This window comes from Pseudorasbora parva, chromosome 15, assembly GCF_024679245.1.
Source record: "Pseudorasbora parva isolate DD20220531a chromosome 15, ASM2467924v1, whole genome shotgun sequence".
Lineage (NCBI taxonomy): Eukaryota > Metazoa > Chordata > Actinopteri > Cypriniformes > Gobionidae > Pseudorasbora > Pseudorasbora parva.
Genome location: NC_090186.1, coordinates 1,699,707 through 1,722,302, shown reverse-complemented (window position 1 = coordinate 1,722,302; position 22,596 = coordinate 1,699,707). Strand labels below are relative to the sequence as shown.

At 42.3% G+C, this 22,596-nt stretch overlaps 1 protein-coding gene across 19 annotated transcripts in view; it reads right to left on the bottom strand.

The window, feature by feature from the left end:
* Positions 1-918: 918 nt before the first annotated feature.
* The window catches only part of epb41l2 (erythrocyte membrane protein band 4.1 like 2), an 82,610-nt gene continuing 60,932 nt past the window's right edge, over positions 919-22,596 (bottom strand). For 5 of the 19 annotated variants that reach the window (XM_067416651.1, XM_067416653.1, XM_067416654.1 and 2 more), the window contains exons 14-25: positions 21,590-21,664; positions 21,448-21,483; positions 20,717-20,776; positions 18,059-18,217; positions 13,415-13,507; positions 12,191-12,244; positions 9,959-10,498; positions 8,844-8,972; positions 7,031-7,129; positions 6,334-6,414; positions 4,003-4,113; positions 919-1,812 (exon numbers count right to left, since the gene is read on the bottom strand). In XM_067416651.1, coding sequence (XP_067272752.1) covers positions 4,009-4,113; positions 6,334-6,414; positions 7,031-7,129; positions 8,844-8,972; positions 9,959-10,498; positions 12,191-12,244; positions 13,415-13,507; positions 18,059-18,217; positions 20,717-20,776; positions 21,448-21,483; positions 21,590-21,664 — 1,431 coding nt within the window. In that variant the 3' untranslated portion in view covers positions 919-1,812; positions 4,003-4,008. The remainder of the gene's footprint in view (positions 1,813-4,002; positions 4,114-6,333; positions 6,415-7,030; positions 7,130-8,843; positions 8,973-9,958; positions 10,499-12,190; positions 12,245-13,414; positions 13,508-18,058; positions 18,218-20,716; positions 20,777-21,447; positions 21,484-21,589; positions 21,665-22,596) is intronic. The other 14 variants (XM_067416658.1, XM_067416669.1, XM_067416655.1 and 11 more) reach the window with 14 other exon arrangements.

Genomic DNA, 22,596 nt, shown 5'->3' with positions numbered 1-22,596 from the left:
AAGATTTATCTCCAGATAATGGACTCGGTATGACTTCAGTATGGGGAACACATATTCTCTATTAACTCTGACGTTTTCCTCAATAATCTCCTAATTTACTGCTTATTAATAGTTAGTAAGGTAGTTTTAGTAGCGTTTAAGTTTAGGTATTGGGTCGGATTAAGGGATGTAGAATAAGCTCATGCAGAATAAGGCATTAATATGAGCTTTAAAAGTGCTCATAAACAGACAATATCACAGTAATATGCATGATCATAAGACTCTAGTTAATAGTTAATAACTGACCCTAAAGTAAAGTGTTACTGATGGACTTCAGTGGGAACCAGCGGCTGAAGGTCCAGATCAATGCGGTTTCAGACTCTGATGATCCCAGAGGAATAGGACCATCACACATTTACTGCACTAATACACATTTATACACTGTTTAACCTCAAATGTGTGATTTCTGTGCTGCTCTTCTTCATGGCGTATGATTCCTACATGCGGAAGTGCTGAAAAACTCCTTCTCGTGTTCTCCTACGTCAAAATTGTCCGCCATCGGTGCTTCACGTTTATCTGTGTGAAGGCGTGTGATTTAGTCTTTGCACGTCCGTTTTAACACTTCCTCCTGCGTCACATGACCTTTGAGACGTGATGATGTTACGGCGTGAAAAACATCCCCACTGAAGTGGAGTCGTTCATTATTTTGTGTTGTAAATGTGTGATGGTTTGTGTGGATCAGACTCTTCCTCTGGGATCATCAGAGCCTCTCAAACCGCATTGATCTGGACCTTCAGCTGCTGGTTCCCATTGAAGTCCATCATGAGGAGAAAAATCCTGGAACGTTTTCCTCAAAAAACTGTCCGACTGAAGAAAAGAAAGACAGGGACATCTTGGGGGTGAGTTAAGGCACTTCACACAACCAATCACAGAGCAGGATTATTAGAGAATAAACAAACTTTAATTTGAAGAGTGTTACACAATGGGTCGGGGGTGGGGCATAAAAACAGGACAGATCATCCAAAGCTGCTTAAAAAAAAGAAGAACAGGAGCGCGAGTCAATTCTACGATGAGCTGCTATACACAGGGTCCGTGAGAGAGGTCGCTCGACATCAGCGCTGGCAGTTCGGCCGCGGGGACCATTTCATCACAAAGAGGTTAAAAAGACTTAAAAGGGCAAACTTCCTTCAAATCATCGGGATTAAAAACAAACACAACAGGTTTCTACAAATATAGATCTGAATATGGGTGCCAGGAAAGGGCTGGAAATCCCAAACTTCCCAGAGAGCTGCCTAGGTTTGAAGTTTTCTGTAGTTTTTACGCTTGTTGCTCAGAGAGGTAGAAGGCGTTCCTCCTCCCCTCAGTGGAATGTGTGTGTGTGTGTGTGTGTGTGTGTGTGTGTTTGACTGCATAGAGGAATGATTGGCACTGCCGTCGACCAATGAGAAATCCCACAGTGCCACCGTCCTGTGCTGGTCCCTTATACACCCATCATCCCGAAAGCCAATCGATCTGTAGCCCCGCCCCTTCACGCGCTCGCGCTCCTCGTATTATTAATAATTATTATTATTATTATTACAGTACTCCCAACGACGTGATTCTCCTCCAAATCCAGACTAGGAATGTGAATTACTAATTAACAATAAAAATAACAGGAATCTAGTCTTCATAAATGGTAAAGACGATCTTTCGAGGGAAAGAGATAAAAACAAACACTAAAAAAATAAAATGCTACAGATGTTAGCTAAGTGGTTGTGAATGATAGAAGATGCAGATGTTTCTGTACAGGATCAGATCTCCTCTCCTCCACACGTCCTGCTCTGGACTTCAGCTCTGTGGAAGAAGAGCAAAGACACAGTTATTACACACACACACACACACACACACACACACACACACACACACACACACACACACACACACACACACACACACACACACACACACACACACACACGTTGGTCTATGTGGTTTACAGGGACTCTCCATAGGCATAATGGTTTTTATACTGTACAAACCGCATTTTCTATCCCCTTACACTGCCCCTAAACCTACCCAACACACACACACACACACACACACACACACACACTAAAGGCCTTTGCACACTGAGTCCAATATTTCCGCATGCGTTTTGTCCGTATTTGTGATCTGAAAAAATGGTCACGCACAGAGAGCTTGCACACTGAGTCCGATGCGTATTAATGAATGCCTTACGGGGAAAAAACACAATACGATACAAAATAACATCTTCAAGTAATGAGGATGATTTTAAAAAGAGAAAAAGAAGGAAAATATTGGGTCGATTGACTCCTGCGATCGCGTAGAGAAGGAGAGTTCAACCTCCTCATCAATGAGCTGCGAGATTATCCAGAGTCACAGTTTACTTTAGTGTCAGTGGCTCAGTGTGATATTAACACAGACCACCAACTCCAGTGCATCAATGAATCCTGAACAGAGACTGGCAGTATGCCTAAGGTATGGATCCGCACACACACGCACACACACACGCACACACGCACACACACACGCACACACACACGCACACACGGTTTACAGGGACTTGGTGTGCTATGATTATAGCTGTGATATAATATCTGTAGTATTTTTGATACAATAATATGTATGGTGGCTCTGAGTTGTCAAAACGTCTCAAAATGTATTTTTACGGATGCCAAAATGCAGAAAATCTACCCTGCTCCGATTTTCTTGACAGACGAAAGTTTCGGAGGCAGTGTGCAAGCGTGATTGACATAACGTGGGGTCGAATTCATCTCTTGACGTGTGAAAATTTCGCATGTGAATTTCTAAGGCCTTCATGCCTCATCTATCTTACACACACATTCATAACGCCACAGTTAAAACGCCAAATAACTGTTCATGCTCAATCCTGACCTAAATCTCTCTTATGCACAACATTTACATCTTAAATAAAGCGGCCAGGAAAATAAATCAGCGTGAATAATTTTCAACATTTCACTGGCACAGCTTACCCCGAGGCTGGATAAATCTGCTTCCACTCGTTTGACCTGCCGTCATTTACTTGACCGTTTGCAGCGGTTCCCTAATTATGCACTCATTTTATCGCCTGTAGTAAAGGTTATGCTTCTCTGATCATAATAATAATTAGGACCCGAGTCTCTAATGTAATTGAGAGTTTACTGTGTTATTATCCCTCCCAATGGGAGTCTATGAACCGTACGTAGGAAAATGATGACATTTGGCACATTTGTAGAGATGGTAATAAATAGCAATCTGACCAATTTTGGAGTCTCTTTCGGGTCTGTTTGAGCTGCTGACGTGTTATCTGGTGTGCCTGTGTGTGACTATAAAGAAGCTCAGGAGCTCCAGATGACACGTCAGCAGCTCAAAACAGAGCCGGAAGAGAAGCCAATGCTGAATAAAGTCGTAGTTTGTGTTATTTTTGGACCCAAATGTATTTTGGATGCTTCAAGAGACTCTAATTAACCCACTGATGTCTCATATGGACTACTGTGATGATGTTTTTATTCCCTTTCTGGACATGGACAGTATAGTGTGCATACACTTGCATACGCTCTCGGACTAAATATAAAATATCTTAAACTGTGTGTGAAGATGAACGGAGGTCTTACGGGTGTGGAGCGACATTAGGGAGAGGAGTTAATGACAGACATTTCATTTCTGGCTGAACTAACCCTTTAAATGTCAAGTCCTAGAGGGTTAAATTCGGTAGATTTTAATGCAAACAGTCTGATATCAGCTTCTCCCAGTCTTGGAAGCTTACTTATGATGAATAATGTCATACTTTTATTGTCAATTTAATGTGTAAGAAATGAGATTCTCAGAGAGCGAGAGCAGCTGGCAGATCCAGGACGGAGAACAGAAAGACAAACACAGGAGGAAGAGATGAAAAAGCACAAAGAAAAGGGGAAAACGAGAGGCTCCGGGTGCAGGAGGAGGAGGAGGAGGCGGGTCGGAGACGGTCGTGAAGAGCGATGCTTGTTGCCATGGTGCGTTGCCATGGTGGGTTGCCATGCTTACCTGTATTCAGTCGTCATCCTCAGCGAGCTCCGTCTCTTTATGGACGACCACGCGAGTGACGGACATGTCAGGATGCTGCTCTTTGGCCTCCTTTATAGCCTGGGCCAACGCCTGACCCCGCACACAAACAAAACACACACACACCAAACCAAAGATTTAACTGAAAAAAATAAACAAGACTGAAAATCCAACTGAACACACACACAGATGATGGGGACACACACATGCGATGCTGGACCTGCATCTCTCAGCCTCATCGCTATGGTAACCTGTGCATGTTCTTGTGTGTGTGTAAGGGATCCACTAATGTGAGTAAGATCACGCGTGACGCTCAACTTTACAACATGAGTCCGGGGAGAGTCAGACTGAGGAGTCAGACGGTGACGTGTGTGTGAGATTGTGAATGATTTAAATGTCTTTAGAGATGGTAGTACCGTCTCAGTGCTCATCAACACAGATAAACTCACTCCTCTATATTCAGCTCAGTCACTGAACACACATTAGCACTTTGTTTTAGTTTTTTTACATTTGATTATTCAATTGCTGCTGTTAAATACACCTACTCAAGCTGACTACATTAAACACTGCTGCTGATTTCATTTGTATCTTATATTGTATCTGTCCGATTATTTGTGAATTACTTCTGTGATCATTTTATTTTTGCTACTAAAAATGAAGATTTTGCCTCATCACCTTGCTCCTTGGCCTGACATTTAGTTTATCTTTTGTTCTTTAAAGGAAATACAGATAAGAGTTGTATATATGTGTGTGTGAGTGTGTGTGTGAGAGAGAGTGTGTGCATGCGAGTGTGAGAGAGTGTGTGTGACAGAGTGTGCATGCGAGTGTGTGTGTGTGTGAGAGAGAGTGTGTGCATGCGAGTGTGTGTGTGTGAGAGAGTGTGTGCATGTGAGTGTGAGAGAGTGTGTGTGACAGAGTGTGTGCATGTGAGTGTGTGTGTGTGTGTGTGTGTGTGTGAGAGAGAGTGTGTGCATGTGAATGTGTGTGTGAGTGTGTGTGATAGAGTGTGTGCATGCGAGTGTGAGAGAATGTGTGTGACAGAGAGTGTGCATGCGAGTGTGTGTGTGAGAGAGAGTGTGCATGCGAGTGTGTGTGTGTGTGTGAGAGAGTGTGTGCATGTGAGTGTGAGAGAGTGTGTGTGACAGAGTGTGTGCATGTGAGAGAGTGTGTGCATGTGAATGTGTGTGATAGAGTGTGTGTATGTGTGATTGTGTGTGTGTGTGTGAGAGAGTGTGTGCATGTGAATGTGTGTGTGAGAGTGTGTGCATGCGAGTGTGTGTGTGTGTGTGTGTGTGTGTGTGTGTGTGTGTGTGTGAGAGTGTGTGTGCATGCAAGTGTGTGTGTGTGAGAGTGTGAATGGTTGATTCCTAATCCCCCAACACTAGATGATTGGCATCATATTGTATATGCAAATGTGCATCAAGGAGCAGATTACTTTACAGAAAAGGCTCCATAAAGTCTATTTTGACAATCTGTGGGAGAAATGGAGGGTTTATATTGTGCGCAGAAGACCAGATTGTGTGTGATCCACCGCTTCTCCTGAATCTGTTTCAGAGTAATCCTGTAATCTGAGCACCCTCGCATGTTTATTCTTCATTATATTGGCCTTATACACTTGTAAAAATAAAAAAAGAGCGTGAGAGAGTGAGTGCGTGTGTGCGGATATGTGAATGTGTGTGTGTGTGTGTGTGAGTGAGTGCGTTTGTGTGAGAGTGAGTGAGTTTGTGTGGATATGTGATTGTGTTTGTGAGTGTAAGAGTGAGTGTGTGTGTGTGTGAGAGTGCGTGAGTGTGTGTGGATATGTGAATGTGTGTGTTTGTGTGAGTACAAGAGTGAGTGTGTGTGTGTAAAGCCCCTTTCACACTGCGATTCCGGCAAATACACGGATAATGTGACCCGGCATTTGTTCCCGGGCCGCTAGCATTAGTTTCGGCTTATGTTCATACAGCGCTCGTCCCGGGTCGAATCCCGCAATGTTTCTAGGTCCCCGACCCTGGTTCAGTTCGGTAATCAATCCCGGGACGTGGTTGCTTTCACACAGAAGGCGACCCGGCAATGCTCCGGGAATATTGCGGGTCTGACGTGCAGTGTGAAAGGGGCTTAAGAGTGTGACAGTGTGTGTATGTGTGTGCATGTGTAAGAGTGTGAGTGTGTGTGAGAGAGTGCGCAAATGTATGCATATGTGAATGTGTGTGTGCACATGTGAGTGTGTGTGGGAGAGTGTGTGTGTGTGATGGTGTGCGTGCGTATGAGTGTGTGCGTACATGTGCATGAGTCTTAGTGTGTGTAAGAGTATGTGTGAGTGTGTCTCACCTGATCGTGATCAATGTCAGAGTCTCCCGTGATGACGATGCGCTTCTCAATGCGAGTTTCTGACAGCCCGCCCTTTAGTGTCTACCAATCATAAAGAGACACAGACGTCATGTGACACATCTGAGACCAACACAACGCTCAGTAAGAAATGATGGAGGACAGAACCATGATTGGATTAAGTAAAAAAAAAATGAAGTAGTAGTTTCAGAGGATCAGGAATGGGAATTAAACTGTAAAAAAAATCGTATTTTTCCAAATTTGCATTTAAAACACTGCAAACGAACATTGAGTATGTTTACCGCTGCTGTTCAGCAAATTCCACCAATCAGAACTAGCCAAATCTCGCATCAGGCACTGCGAGTAACATAATCAATCTCTCTACACTCTTAAAATACTGACATTTGTGTATATACATATGTATACTTTGTAAGAAACTTAAAATATATTGTTTTAATGTATAAAATCGACATCTGTACATGAGTAAGGTTTATATTTCTCCGCCCTTCTTTTATTTGATTATGTCATTTGCAATGCTTCATTTTGAGTTTTTTTTCCTTAGCTTTTTTGCTTCTAATTAAAGTTTGTAATGTGATCTTCCTTGTAGCTGGCCGGTTTGGTGCATGGCTGATGACTCTTTAAAAGAGACTTGAAGTTAAGTGGATGGAAAAAGTACTGTGTGTGTGTGTGTGTGTGTTACCTTGGTGATGTGTGTGGTGGTGGTGGTGCAGAGCGATTCAGAGGTGATGGTTTGAGCTGTCATGAGCACGCCTGGCTCCCCGTCGCCATTACCATCCAACTGTCAATCACACAGAACAAACAAACCACACACACACATTCAGGATTTAACAGCCGCATGATTCGCATTAATGGCAAAGCTGAAGCTACGCCAATATTACGGCTACAGTTCCAAAGCATTTCAACGACAGTCAAGCTGTGCTTTTGAAGAAGCTCTGAGTTAAACTACAAGATACTGACATCAAAGCTTCCTCAGGGGGCGATATATCTCTGTCAGATAACACCCTGTAAATAACATTTTGGGAAAGGACCTCAGTATCAAACTTCAAATCCCTTAAAAAACACAACTTTATTGTTTCTAAATTACAATAAAAGTGGGTTTTGTTTGTTTGAGATACACAATTTTGCCAAAAGTGTTGTGCCGCCTGCCTCTACACACACATGAGCTTCCCATTGTTAACCCGTGGGGTTTAATCTGGAGTCGGCCCACCCTCTCTAACAGCTCCAGCTCCTCTGGGAAGGCTTTCCTCAAGGTTTAGGAGTGTGTTTATGGGGATTTTTGCCCATTCTTCTAGAAGCTCATTTGTGAGGTCAGGCACTGATGTTGGACGAGAAGGCCTGGCTCTCAGTCTCCGCTCTAATTCATCCCAAAGCTGTTCTATCGGGTTGAGCTCAGGACTCTGTGCAGGCCAGTCCAGTTCCTCCACACCAAACTCCTCATCCATGTCTTTATGGACCGACGCTTTGTGCACTGGAGCGCAGTCATGCTGGGACAGGAAGGGGCCGTCCACAAACTGATCCCACAAAGATGGGAGCATGAAATGGCCCAAAAAGTCTTGGTGACGCATTAAGAGTTCCTTTCACTGGAACTAAGGGGCCAACCCCTGAAAAACAACCCCATCCCATAATCCCCCCTCCACCAAACTTTACACTCGGCACAATGCAGTCAGGCAAGTCCCGTTCTCCTGGCGACGGCCAAACCCAGACTCGTCCATGGGATTGTCAGACTGAAGCGTGATTGGTCGCTCAGAGAACACGTCTCACTGCTCTAGAGTCCAGTGGCGGCTGCTTTACTCCTCTGCATCCCACGCTTTGCATTGCTCTTGGTGATGTAAGGCTTGGATGAGCTGCTCGGCCATGGAAACCCATTCCATGAAGCTCTCTACGCTGTTCTTGAGCTCATCTGAAGGCCACAGAAGTCTGGAGGTCTGGAGCTGTTGACTCTGCAGAAAGTTGGTGACTTCTGCGAACTGTGACCCTCAGCATGCGCTGACCCCGCTCTGGGACTTGTGTCAAAAATGGCCTTATTGCACAGGTGTCAGCCTATCACAGCCCTACGCTTGAGTTCACTGAGCTCCTGAGAGCGATCCATTCTTTCACTAATGTGTGTAGAAGCGTCTGCAGGCCGAGAGCTGGAGTTATACACCTGTGGCCATGAAGAGACTGAACACCTGAACTCAGGGATCTGGAGCGGTGGCCCAATACTTCTGGCAATATAGTGCATGTCTTGTAAACCATGGGGAGTTGTAAACAGAGTTTTTTTTATTTTATTTTTTATAAAGAATTTAGCTTATTTACTCTATACAAATTATGCATGATTTTAAATACAAAATGTTATGTACTCAACCATTACATAACAGAAATCTTGCAATGCACATCAATGGTTTTAATGACCTTTGATTAATAAACTGGCGAAATGTGTAGGTTTAAATGTGTCCCACATTAGCCGTGGGTGTCTGGCCTTGAGAAACACCCAGTCACATGACCTCTCGTACCTGTGCGGCCTCATACGTGATGGTCTTGGTTTCAGTGTGAACGATGGGGACCTCCTTAGTGGATATCTCCGTCTTCTGAGCCGCAAATGTGTCCGAAATCGTAACCATCTCAGTCTTCACAACAGGAGGCTATGGAGAAACACAGGCCTTTAGTGTGATGGGCACGCCAGTGATCGACACGCTAACACACACACTAACACAGCACAGCACAGCATGCGGTATAAAGACATCACTGCAAACTAGACGTCTTTGGTATAATGCATGCAAGCAAACCCAAATATCACAAGCCAGAAAGTGTGTGGCACACGAGTGCGGGTTTGGTTTCTGTGATCTTTGGCAGTGTTGATAAGACAGCACACGCATGCAAAAGCACAAATCTGATTCTGATCAATGTGTTCAAATCATTTCAGTAGCATTACTGAAGGTGCAGTATCTCAGGATAATTAGGATGTCAAGTGTGCTACATGAAACGTGACGATACACAACATGCAGTGCACAGAATATAAGCCCCCGCATGCAGGCTCCCACGGCGACGTGTGTGTGCGCGCGCTTGATTTTGTGAAATATGAGGACACAAATGTGTATAATGCCATGGGTATGACACAGGTATTACAGGAGAGGGTGAAATATGAGGACATTACCCATGGCCCCACTTTACAAAAGGCTTATAAATCACACAGGAGGAGTTTTTATGAGAAAGTAAAAATGCAGAATGTTTCCTGTGATGGGTAGGTTTAGGGGCAGTGTGTGTGTGTGTGTGTGATGGGTAGGTTTAGGGGAAATGTAGGGGGATAGAAAATACATTTTGTCCATATTTCACAAAAACAAACGTGTGTGTGTGTGTGTGTGTGTGTGTGTGCGCGCACATGTGTGTGTGTAGTTATGTAGGATGGAATATAAAATCAACTTAAAAGGCGAGAGGATGGAATGACTGATGTTTAAGTGGACACATATTTATACTGCAATCGCTTCCTTAAACAAGCTCTAGAGAGAGACGGAGCAGCCTGTTTGAGATCAGCTTCATCCAGGAAGGAAGGAGGAGGAGGAGGAGTGGGAAATGGAAGAGGAGATGAGGAAGCGAAGGCGGCCATCTTTCCACTCGGGATGTCAATTACCTCCGAACAACAAATAACCTGTGGCAGGTGATCCGTTTCCACGCGAGAGGCGTTGCCGTTGACGATGTGAGGCTCCTCCTCTTCCTCCTCGGCAACGGCTCTGAGAGGGGGCGGGGCTTCGGCTTCAAGGGCGTGTCCATTTGGAGCATCGTCCGGTGTCGGCGATGCTTCCTCTTCAGGCTGTGCAGCCGCGGTCTCTTCCTCTGCAGGAGCGGCGGGTTCTGCTTCTGTGATTGGCTCGCCCACAGAGGGCGGGGCTTGTTGAATAAGCCCCGCCTCCTGCTCCTCCTCAGGCTCTTCTTTGATTTGCTGAATGGAGACACTCGTGCTGGGCGGCTGAGCGTGATACTCCGCCTCTTCTTCACTCTCGCTGTCCGATGATAGGCTCCTCCCCTCTTTTAGCTCCGCCTCCAGTGTAACCGAGGCCTCGGGGGCGGGGCTTTTGGGCTTGGCTTTGACCACTTCCTCGATGACAACGGTCTCTTCCACGACCTCTACGACCTCTGGCTGGCCGTTCACTTCAGGTTTGACCTCTGTGCTCTACACCAGACAACGACACACACACACAAACGAGGGGATGGAGAGAAAAAGCAAAAAACATAAACAATGACCACAGAAAATGAAAAAACTGAAGGAAACAAACTTTCTGCAGACCTTAGTCAAAGTCAATGCCAATAAAAGCTTGGCTGTCGTAGAGATGTACAGTGTGTTCAGTTGATGTGTGCTTGACAATCAGCTAAACTATTTACAATAAAACCATAACTAACAATTATGGAAGCCGTTTCCGCCACTAAATAAACAAATAAAGAGTAATTGCGACTTTTTACTTCAGAATTCTGACTGTTTTTCTCATAATTGCGAGTTATAAAGTCACAATTCTGGCTGAAAAATAAAGACAGAATTGTGAAATAAAAAGAAGTCGCAATCACTCTTTTTCTTGTTTGATTTAGTGGCAGAAACGGGCCTCTATAACACCAGACCCTTTCCACACGTGTGGCGTTCTCAGAAGTCGTCACTTACAGCGATGAACTGGAGACGACAGCAAATAAAAAAATTTGCGTTCAAATTTGCTCCAATAGCAAGCGATTGTCAATCTATAGCCTGGTTTCCATTACAGATTTCAGCAAAACTTGAGATTTTCTAAATGTCGATTAAAAAAAACGATTGCGAAATGACAGCGTTTCCGTTAATCTACCTCGTGCGATTAAAGTGTAACTTATTCCTCTCGCGATAAATCATTACAAAAATCACGGTATGTTTCCGTATATACATCCCTGCCGTTATTTGAATGGGAGCAGGTGCAGGCGTGTTATCCGAGCACTAAGGGCAAGGAAAGCCTCTTATTCCTGAGCGCCCACATATGAGCTGTTTTTGGGGAGGGTATAGTACGCCATTTCACAGAGGAAGATCTTAATAAAGTGTGGCATTTCTTTGTTTCAGCATTCCCATAATCCTTTAGTCTTTTATGAGCTTAATAAAGAACCGTCTCGTCTTCTGTCCAAATATACTGTACTTTAAAGAATGATCATGAGACCTGTGAATGCGTAAAAACCATTAAAGTTCGCCGAAATATTATAACCACCTCATGTGAGCGTAAACATGTTTTTGTTTTTTTAGTATATGGGCGTTCTTGCAAAATGTACGCGTTTCCATTGGGTGCATTTTCATTTTTGCACAATTTGAAGCGTAATGGAAACACAGCTCATAAAGCTATCGCTGATTACGTTGGTCAGGCGAGAGAAAGAAACTCACAGTAACTCGTTCATCATCATGTAATGCCAGGGTAATAAAACACAAAGTAGAGTGTTTTAAATTTCTCCAAAATGAAACTAGCTAGATTTATGATGTTAATAACCAAGCCTGTGAGGAGGGTCGAAGGTTATATTCTCTGCAAACAAACTGTATTACACAGTATTGTCTCTCATTTAAGGATGTTGAGGTATTTTACTGTAAGACAAGATCTCACTGAGCACACTGCACATCTCTTGAACATCTGCTCCGACTAAGGGCCATAAACACTGCAACAACACACATATATAATAAACCAACAGGCAACATAACGAGAGAGAGAGAAGCTGAAAGATGAGTGAAAGCATGGCTGGACAGACAGATGGATGGATGGATGATCTTCATGATGTCTGCAATGGAAAAGGGATGAGGTGTGTGTGGTTAGGTGTGTGTTTGCTCAGGTGATGTTAGGTGTAAAGCTGGCTGAGCGAGGCGTTGGACCACCTTGCTGGCGTCTCTGCTGTCAGTCTCGGGATGAGGAGGGGTTTTCTGTGGAACCTGAAGGTAACCATAGGACACGGTCACTCACACACACACACTCACACACACACTCAGAGGCAACAGGTGTAAACCAGGTCTGGGGAGGTGGATGGGACGGCAGTTAGCAGTGCAAATGGTGATCAGGAAGACTATGTAAACACACACACACACACACACGAGTTTCACACACAACAGCAGAGGTGGAAATGATTAGCCAATTAATGGATGTTCATGAGCAGCCTGGCAGTGAAATATGCTCTCACGAACATGAATCTGGACACTCAGTGTGTTATTCTGGCCTCACTACAGCGCAAAAACATCATTTATAAGGTTTAGAGTAGCCACACACTGCAAAAATGCTCTTCTTACTCAGTAATTTAGTCTTGTTTCTAGTCTAAATATCAAGAAATTCTTAAATCAAGATGCATTTACTGGATAAGCAAAATGACATACGATATTTTTTCTTGTTTTCTGGGGATTTTTTGTATCTTTAATAACACAAATCCAGCCTTGGTGAGCAGAACGGACTTCTTTAAATGCATTACAAAATCTGACCGTTCTAAAGCTTTTGACCGATGGTGTGTATAAGTCGGTTTATTTGATTGGACATTAACATTAGCTTTGGTATTGACATTGGTATTATATTGACTAGAGAAATCCATTCTTGCATCCCAAGATGTTTGAGATCAAGGATGAAAAAAATGTCACTAAATATTATTTTAAACGCAATGATCAATATCGTCTGCCAGATCCGAGCATGTGATCTTAGTACTATTAAAACTATACTGTCTTTAAGTGGTTTCTACGTTATTTTGGGGAGTAACTGAAATTACTACAATACAAAAATATTTAAAACGACAGAAAAAAAAATTGCTTAATTTTTAATTATTAATTGAAAGAATATATATAAATCTATTTATTTGATTGGACATTAACATTAGCTTTGGTCTTGAAATTGGTATTTTATTGACTAGAGAAATCAATTCTTGAAACTCTAATTGTTCGAGTTGAAGCATGAACAAAACGTCACTAAATATTTTAAATACGATGATCAATACGGGCTGCCAGATCTGAGCATGAAGAGGTGCAGCGTGTGGCGGCACAGGAGAGAAAGCCGTAAGCGATCGCATGGAGAGAGAGAGCAGATGAAGAAGGAGAGAAGCGTCTCTGAGCTGAGACTCTACTGGCCTCTGCTGGAGCCACAGACGCACTGCAGGAGCCAGCCAGACTCCAGAAGCTCGCCTTACTCAGAAACAGAGAGGTGAGCTCCTCCTCCAAACTCTACAGCGGAGGAGAGGAGACACACCGACAGACAGGAGACACGAGAGAGAGAGAGAAACACAAGAGCACTTCAGTGATGCTACACACACGCACTGCAAAAAATGCTCTTCTTACTTAGTCATTTAGTCTAAATATCTAACCATCGTGGGTCACACTATTTTATTTTACACTTTAATACTATTAACTATTGTCTTATGATCATGCATATTACTAGGATATTGTCTGTTTATTAGCACTTATAAAGCTCATATTAATGCCTTATTCTGCATGAGCTTATTCTACATCCCTTAATCCGACCCAATACCTAAACTTAAACGCTACACAAACTACCTTACTAACTATTAATAAGCAGTAAATTAGGAGTTTATTGAGGAAAACGTCAGAGTTAATAGAGAATATGTGTTCCCCATACTAAAGTGATACCGATTTCTTAAATCAAGATGCATTTACAAGACAAGTAAAATGACAATTTTCCTTGTTTTCTTAAAATTAATATCTAAATGAAGTGAGTTTTTGCTTAAAACAGGCAAAATGATCTGCCAATGGGGTGAGAAAAATAATCTTATTTCTGATTGAAATCTTTTTTCTTGTTTCCGTCCCAAACAGAAATAAGATTATTTTTCTCACCCCATTGGCAGATCATTTTGCCTGTTTTAAGCAAAAACTCACTTCATTTAGATATTATTTTCAACAAAACAAGAAAAAATATCTTAAGTCGTTTTACTGATCTAGTAAATGCATCTTGATTTAGGAATTGTTAGATATTTGGACTGGAAACAAGAGAAAAATACTAAAGAAGAGCATTTTTTGCAATGCACACACACACACACACACACACATACAGTAAAAGCATTTGAACACAGATCGTGCGTGGAGGAGACTCTAACAGGTGCATGTCATCATCTACAGTGACTGATAAAGGCATGGTTTTGAGCAACCGAGATCAGCAAACCTAAACGAGAGAAGCATTCTGCTGGAAAACACACTGAAACAAAATACACACGAGCAGATGAACAAACCAAAGGACAGAAAGAGCCATGAACAACAACTCAAAGAACCAATCAGACGAAGCGCAGGCCTGCCATTGGCCAGTGTAGAGGACAGGAGTGTGTGTGGGACAGCTGGGATTAGAGGAGTCGTTTTAAATCCACTTAGACAATAGCACATTGTGACGTCAGGACGGGTGTTAGCGAGGCTCCTCACGCTGATGGAGCTAAGGCCATCCTTAAAAATATTCTTGTTTGCCGTAACCCGACCGACCCTGTCAATTTAGGGCCGACTCAATTTTTTATTTTTTTTCCCTTTTAGTCCGACCGACTTGCCGGTTGTAAATTGGCTTTAAGACCGACCAATTTCTTTTTTTACTTTTCAAACAACTAATACAACAGTAATAAAATAATATGAATTATATTTTAGTAAGTATTATAAATGTATAAATTGCCTGGGCCATACAAACGAAGGCTACGTTCTTTCGTTTATAGAAAAACCCGTGACGTCATCTATGTTTACACTATGGTTAACGGATGTCACACTATGGGACTGCACGTGCGTTCGTTTCGGCTCGGCTCATACTCTCATTCACTGTAACGTTAGACTGTTAAAGCCCTGTCGGAGATTTCGCCGTGTGACAGGAGTCAGGACCATGGACACGTTACACACACCGGGCAAGTGCACTGCAGAAGGGAGGGCTTAGTTTGAGCCCCTGCCCTTTTTGAAAATGAATCAAAAGTGCCGCTCTCAACATTTATCATTACTATATTGTGGCGAATAAAACAGATTTTGAATTATAATTAATATAACAACGTGTACAAAACAGTAACAAATGGCGGAAAAGCCGTTTATCTGGTCTCTGTCAGTCTGAAATGTCGTTGTCATAACGCGTTGCTATGGGTAGTGTGTGTTCTGCTCGACCCCAGCGCGTGGTGGGAGCGGCGGCACTGGTTGTAACTTGAAAAATAATGCTTTATGTATGGTTCTGTCGATGGATACACGTGCACTACAACAGCGATAAAAAAAGAAAACATGGGCAAAACGGTCTATCTTGGTAAACTGTGTTCAATGCATGCGAGTGCTGCCGTATGACCAGTCATTTTCGCCATCATCACTCAGTATATTCGCCAGAAGACGCGAATGAGAGCCCTCTGCAGTAAGAGAAGATCTGTCTCTGTGCGCAGCGCGCGCACGTCTCACAGCGCGCAAATATTGAGTTCTTTCAAGCCTTGCGTTTGAACGGATAAACTCACACAAAAAGTATGTCAACATGTCGATCTTGATGAGTATCCATCAGACAGTCTGTATATCCCTTAAGAGAACTTTATACAGTTGAGAAAGACGATGCATATCTCTGTATTAGGTCTTAAAGGGGCAGTAGCCTTTACTGCTGTCTGTCAAACAAAAGATAAGGACTCACTCACTGCTCTTGATTGAATAGCTGGTTATAGCTACTTAATTAATTGAATTCATAAAAACAACTTTTTGCTTTTTAATATTCAAATGCACTAGTCTATATCACCAGATGCGTTGGTCTGGCAAGAAGTGCAAGCCACTTCAGAGACACAGATAGTTGCGTGTTCTGAGTTAACACAATCGAGCATAAAAATAAGAAACATATCACGGGAAAATACTAAAACGGGAAGACAGCGGGAAAAGAGCTAAAATACGTGAGAAACCCGGAAAAAAAGGGAGGGTTGACAGCTTTGAGTCAATGACAGCTAGCTGGTGGTTGGACCCTTTTCTTAAAGAATGCACCTGAAATTTATGCAATAAACATGTTTTTGACAAATATTTCAATTTGTTTGTTGTCTATATAGCCTGCAATTAGCCTACACGCCCGAAGGCACGGCTTGAAGACCCAGTCAGTGATGTCACGATATGCCAATTTGTTTAAATTCATACCTACGTAATCACCATCACCAAAAATGCAGGATGACCCAAAGGCACTGTTGGTCACAGAAGCCACTAATCAGAGCAGCTCTGCTCACACACACACGTTTTAAAGGCCAAAACACGCTCCTGGAGGTCCACCAACAGTGCACATTTTGCATGTCTCCTTTGACACACCCACATCAGAGTCACTACTAAAGCTGATGATTTGAGTCAGGTGTGTTTGAATGAGGAAAAATACAAAATGTGCCCTGTTGGTGGTACGGCTGAGACGATTAGTTGACATTGTCACAACAAAAAATTGTCGACAAATATCTTTGTTGTCGAGTAGTCGTTTGATCTCATGTAAGGGCCTGCAATATCGCGATTTGACCTACAGCGCTCGAACGGTTATGAATCAGCGAATTGATTCATGAGTCGGATCGCCAATGTCACGTGATTTCAGCAGTTTGACACGCGATCATGAATCAAAACGCTGATTCATAACCGTTTGAATCTTTATTTGAGGATTGAAAACAAACGCGGAAGAGAAGCCAATGCTGAATAAAGTCGTAGTTTTTGTTATTTTTGGACCCAAATGTATTTTGGATGCTTCAAGAGACTCTAATTAACCCACTGATGTCTCATATGGACTACTGTGATGATGTTTTTATTCCCTTTCTGGACATGGACAGTATAGTGTGCATACACTTGCATACGCTCTCGGACTAAATATAAAATATCTTAAACTGTGTGTGAAGATGAACGGAGGTCTTACGGGTGTGGAGCGACATTAGGGAGAGGAGTTAATGACAGACTGAGTGCACCCAAAACCTTTAAAGGAAATGAAAGCTTGTCTTCACTGGATGAGAAAGTATCCGTGTTTTCTCAGCTGACGCCGCAACGGTTTAGGAATGTTGGAGCTCTGAAATGTCACAGACGTCAAAAATGTGTGTCACGGCTGATTTGGAATGGCTTTGACGTGAAATATTACTTGGAATATAACAAAATGCAATGTACCAATGAAATATTTTAGAGTTGAGCACACCTAGGAAAGCATTCATAATCCAAATGATCGACAATTTTTTTTTTTTATTTGTAATCGATGTATTTAGAAAACGAGATCCTCCGTGCAATATTTCCCCAACTGTCCCATCGTAGAACAGAAAACACACAGGAAGAAATTTATTGCATGGGTGTAAAACGTCAGATACACAGCGCATCAATTTATAATTCATAGGTCTCAATTCATTCACTCAATTTAGGAACGATTTTTGGAAACAATTCTGTATTTTTTGCACATTCATTGGATTATATAAATGCATCTAATGTATCTTAAAAAGTAAGCACATTAAATATATGTACATACTTGGCATATAACAATGTGTTATTTAATATAACTGTATGTGCACTATGTGGACAATTATTGACATAGTGCCAATGAAATATTTTAGAGTTGAGCACACCTAGGAAAGCATTAATAATCCAAACGATTGACCAAAAAAAAGTGAACGCTTCAAAATCGGCGGGTTTGTAATCGCTGCATCTAGAAAACGAGATCCTCCGTGCAATATTTTCCCAACTGTCCCAGCGCAGAGCAGAAAACAACAGGAAGCCACCTTCCCAGTGTCGGAGCGAGAGAGGAGCAGAAGTGAGGGCATGCAGAGCCGTATCCCGAAGCACACGTACCCCTTGAGCCTGCAAGCGCAGGATGGTGGCAGGGCTGCCCGTCAGCCGTTTGTCCCACTGACTGGGCCTGGCCTCGGGCGTAGCCTCCATAAAACTGCGCTTTAGCTCGCTAATGCTAGCCTGATGTTTCAACACATCCTCCTGGGTCTTATCCAGGTCCTGAAGGGCCCACCGCGGGCACCAGGGAGAGGCAGGCAGGGGGAGGACAAAGGGACAACCAACAACCGGCACATTAGTCATGAGACACCTGAACCACGTTAGAGTCGAACCTCACTGCTCATACTGACATCCAGACCCGATCCTGAGCTTCACACACCAGCACAACACTCACGAAGAGAGTCCATATCTACAAAGACCTACAATTGACCATATGCACAGAGCGTTCTGAAGACGTCACAATGATATACGCCAGCTGGAAAACCTCCGGTTAGGATCTTCAATGTCCTGAGGAATCAGCAACAGCGTAATCTTAGTTTATAATCACTATACAGTCACTTAAATAGTCATTCGTTATCCAAACGTACAAACCTAGTGGTAATATAATGTTTAATATTTATTCAAAAAGTGAAATGTGTGGAAAAAACGTTCCAGGACAAGGTTATAGGAGGCAATAAATGCTCCTGTGCCGCCATCTACAGGTTATAGTGGTACTTACTGGCTTTTATATTTCTAAATTTTTGGTCATCATATTAAAAAAATAGCATAAAGTGCTGGGAAAATGTTGCGTTTGTGTCTTATTACAGACAGCGTTTCTCTTATTTCATGTTCCCATTAGCTTCGTCAATCAATAAAACTAGTTTATAGTCAAATTAGGTTATTAAATTAAGTGTGATAACTGCATTAAATGATGAACACAACATTAAAAAGTCAACCATTAATAGTTTACGAGTACAGCCGGCGAATCAAACCAGGAAGCAACTGTGCATTTGTTCAATTGTGTGTACAAATGATGATTGCAACTCCAAACGAGCTTCATTTTTGCCAGATTTCATAAAAAAATGATATCACACCCACTCATTCTTCAGTTTTAATGGGTGTGGCATAATTTATAATGAAATCTGGCTAAACCAAAGAAGATTTAGAGTGTGTTTTAGTGGTTGAAATGGCCTTCAACAGTTGAAGGACCCTGATAATCCCACTAACGGTCATTTTATGAGGGTCAGGTCAGAGGTCAGAGACTGTGGGGAGCAGTGAGGCAGGACTTGTTTGCATACTGAGGACTGGAGACACCAAAGACACTCAACTCCAGATACACATGGAGAAAGCCACTTAATTTAAAGCTGAAGTGTGCCATAATGAGAAAACACTCCCTCTTATCACGGTTTAATAAGTAGAGAAATCTATGGCTGCTTTCACACTGCCAGATTAGTTTGAAACATGGTACGGTTCGCATGAAAAATGAGTAATGTGCATTTATTTAAGATAATGACGACAAAATCATAGGGGATGATTTACCTGAGCGAGTGAACAATTAGAGCGGAAAATAATGGCACGCCATCCACCGGATTGAGTCCACAAAGACTCAAAAGAATCTGCTTACAAGCAGCATGTGATCACTGCAAAAAATGCTCTTCTTACCTAGTGTTTTTGTCTTGTTTTGGGGAAAAATAACTCTAAATGAAGAGAGTTTTTGCTTAAAATAAGATAAATAATCTGCCAATGGGGTGAGAAAAATAATCTTAATTCAAACAGAAAACAAGATTATTATTCTCACCCCATTGGCAGATTATTTATCTTATTTTAAGCAAAAACTCTCTTCATTTTGAGTTATTTTCCCCAAAACAAGACAATTACTTTTGCCTGTCTAGTAAATACGTCTTGTTTTAAGAATTTTTAGATGTTTGGACGAGAAACAAGACAAAAATACTGAGGAAGAAAAGCATTTTTTGCAGTGCTGCGCATATAGTGAACCCAAGAGTCGTTCATTCTGATGCAGATAATAGCACCAAACTAATAAAAAAACAATATATTTGACCTGCGTCCTGTTTTCTATCATGTGGTGCATGTTTGTGATGATGTAAGATGGACACAAATGCACCAGGGTTTGATATTAGAACCCAGACCACCGTGTGAAAGCGTCCTATAAGCCATCAGCAATCTCGATTGATCCACTGCTTGAGCAACAGGACCTCTTTTGATCAAACTGCCCAAATTCTGACATTTTTTACACCAAAAATGCATCATTTATCTACAACAGACACAATGCTTTCAGCTTTAAACATTTAGACGGCCAAACGTTGAGTGTTTTGGCATCCTCAGCGATCGTGAGTTGGGTGTCTTTAGCACCGACAGGGTCACCCCAGGGTGAGTAACTTCTGAGTTATAAAATCAAATGTAAACAATCACCACAACCAAAGCAGAAAGAAACCTGTCTGGTTAGGGAAAGCCCATTAGTGTTGTTATGAAAACCATTCCCAAGGGGACATTTTCACAGACACCACGCATCACGTGCATTCAGCTCACCCGGTGCGACATGCAGCGCAAGCATGGGTGCACACACACACACACACACTAATGCATGCACACAAAGCCTGAGAGAGGAAGAGTGAGAGGCAGCCCAGGACAGTAGCCACAGAGGGGACACATGTCCACCATCCATTATGTTTTGCTCTTTCTTTCATTTGTTTTTGTTGATATTGTCCAAGTAGACATACGAACCTCCAACATTAAATTGCTATGTCTGACATATATATTTTCCCCCTGCACTCTCAACTTGCTCTGTGGATTAAAAATGAGAACACATTTGAACAAAACGGGAGAAGACAGATGGTAATGAACTGGAGTTTTATCAGGCTCAAAACATCATTGATGAGATGAAAACGCTCTGCAATGGAAATGATCATGTAGAGAAGGCTCCAAAAGTCTGAGAGCACCAGTGAAACGCTTCTTTATCACTGCATATTATATTATAAGCATATGGATGTGTGCTTTTCTGTCGCTCAAATAGTAGAGCGTGGCGCTAGCAACCCAAGGTCATGGGTTTGATTCCCAGGGACAATGTAAAATACCATCATTGTAAGTCGCTTTGGATAAAAGCGTCTGCCAAATGCATAGATGTAAGACTCTCAGCGTGCTCTCAGACTTTCTGATGCGACTCTGGTTCATATGACATGACATATGTTCATATAAGTGATCTCTGAAGTAACCAACCAACAAAAATCAGCATTTGATTACAAGCCAAACAAGCACGCGTAGCCAATCAATCAGCAAATCAGTGGCCTTTTGATCACTCAAGAGCGCTCACGTGATTTGTGCCTCATTTGCAATTGAAATAAACACATTACACACAAAACAAAACCAAAAGAATCAAGATTTCACACCAAACAACCATGATGCAAGAACCCCATCATTTGGACATGAAATAAAAAACCATCTCAAGAGTAAAAGACCTTTCTCTCAGGAGCGCCAGAGCCACCTTTATCCGTCTGCTCATGCCATCAGAGATAAAAGATGAAGATTAGTTCAAAACAATAGCTTTGGATTGTGTGCTAATTACATGACTACAGATGCATGCTGGGAAGGTTAGCAGACCTCAAAGGCCGATTCATGGGTGACGGATGTGGCCACGTCCGCGTTTGGCTTCTCCTTGACCTCCACCTGTGGACTCTAATAGGTGGAATAATGGACAATATTGTCTGAAAAAGTGAAATGGATGATGGGAAGTCCTGAATCCTGAAATGCACACGGGATGTGAGCGAGCCCTGAGCTCTGGGACAGGCTAGAGTGGGTCTCTGACCTTATAAAACACCTGAAGGACTCTCATCTATGAAGATTCAACGCGTTAGATTTAAGATGGTCGAGGGATTCGGGTTCAGGTCTAATAAACGAGAGCGATTTGAGACACGATGTGGACTACACTGCAAAAAATGCTCTTCTTACTCAGTATTTTTGTCTTGTTTCTAGTCTAAATATCCAAATTCTTACATTAAGAAACATTTACTAGACAAGTAAAAAATATTGTCTTGTTTTGGAAAGAAATAACTCTAAATGAAGAGAGTTTTTGCTTAAAATAAGATAAATAATCTGCCAATGGGGTGAGAAAAATAATCTTAATTCAAACAGAAAACAAGATTATTTTCCTCACCCCATTGGCAGATTATTTATCTTATTTTAAGCAAAAACTCTCTTCATTTTGAGTTATTTTTCCCCAAAACAAGACAATTACTTTTGCTCGTCTAATAAATACTTCTTGTTTTAAGAATTTTTAGATGTTCGGACTAGAAACAAGACAAAAATACTAAGTAAGAAGCACATTTTTTTGCAGTGTATAAATAAGATCGCACTGGGATGTGGCTATAAGCTTCCGAGCTGGGACACATTCTGCATTTCACACTAAAAATCTGGCACTGGGAGACGGAGCGGGACAGAAAAGAGCTAGAGGACGGGGGGAGAGGAAGGCAAATAGCAACAAAATGCACACGGTAGCATTTTAGGAGGCGGGCAGACATGGAGAAAAGGAACGGAGGGGAGAGGTTAGGGGTCAGTTTAGGCGGCAGGGTCGCACTGCATTTCCTCCGAAGAGGTCATCTCAGCCATGA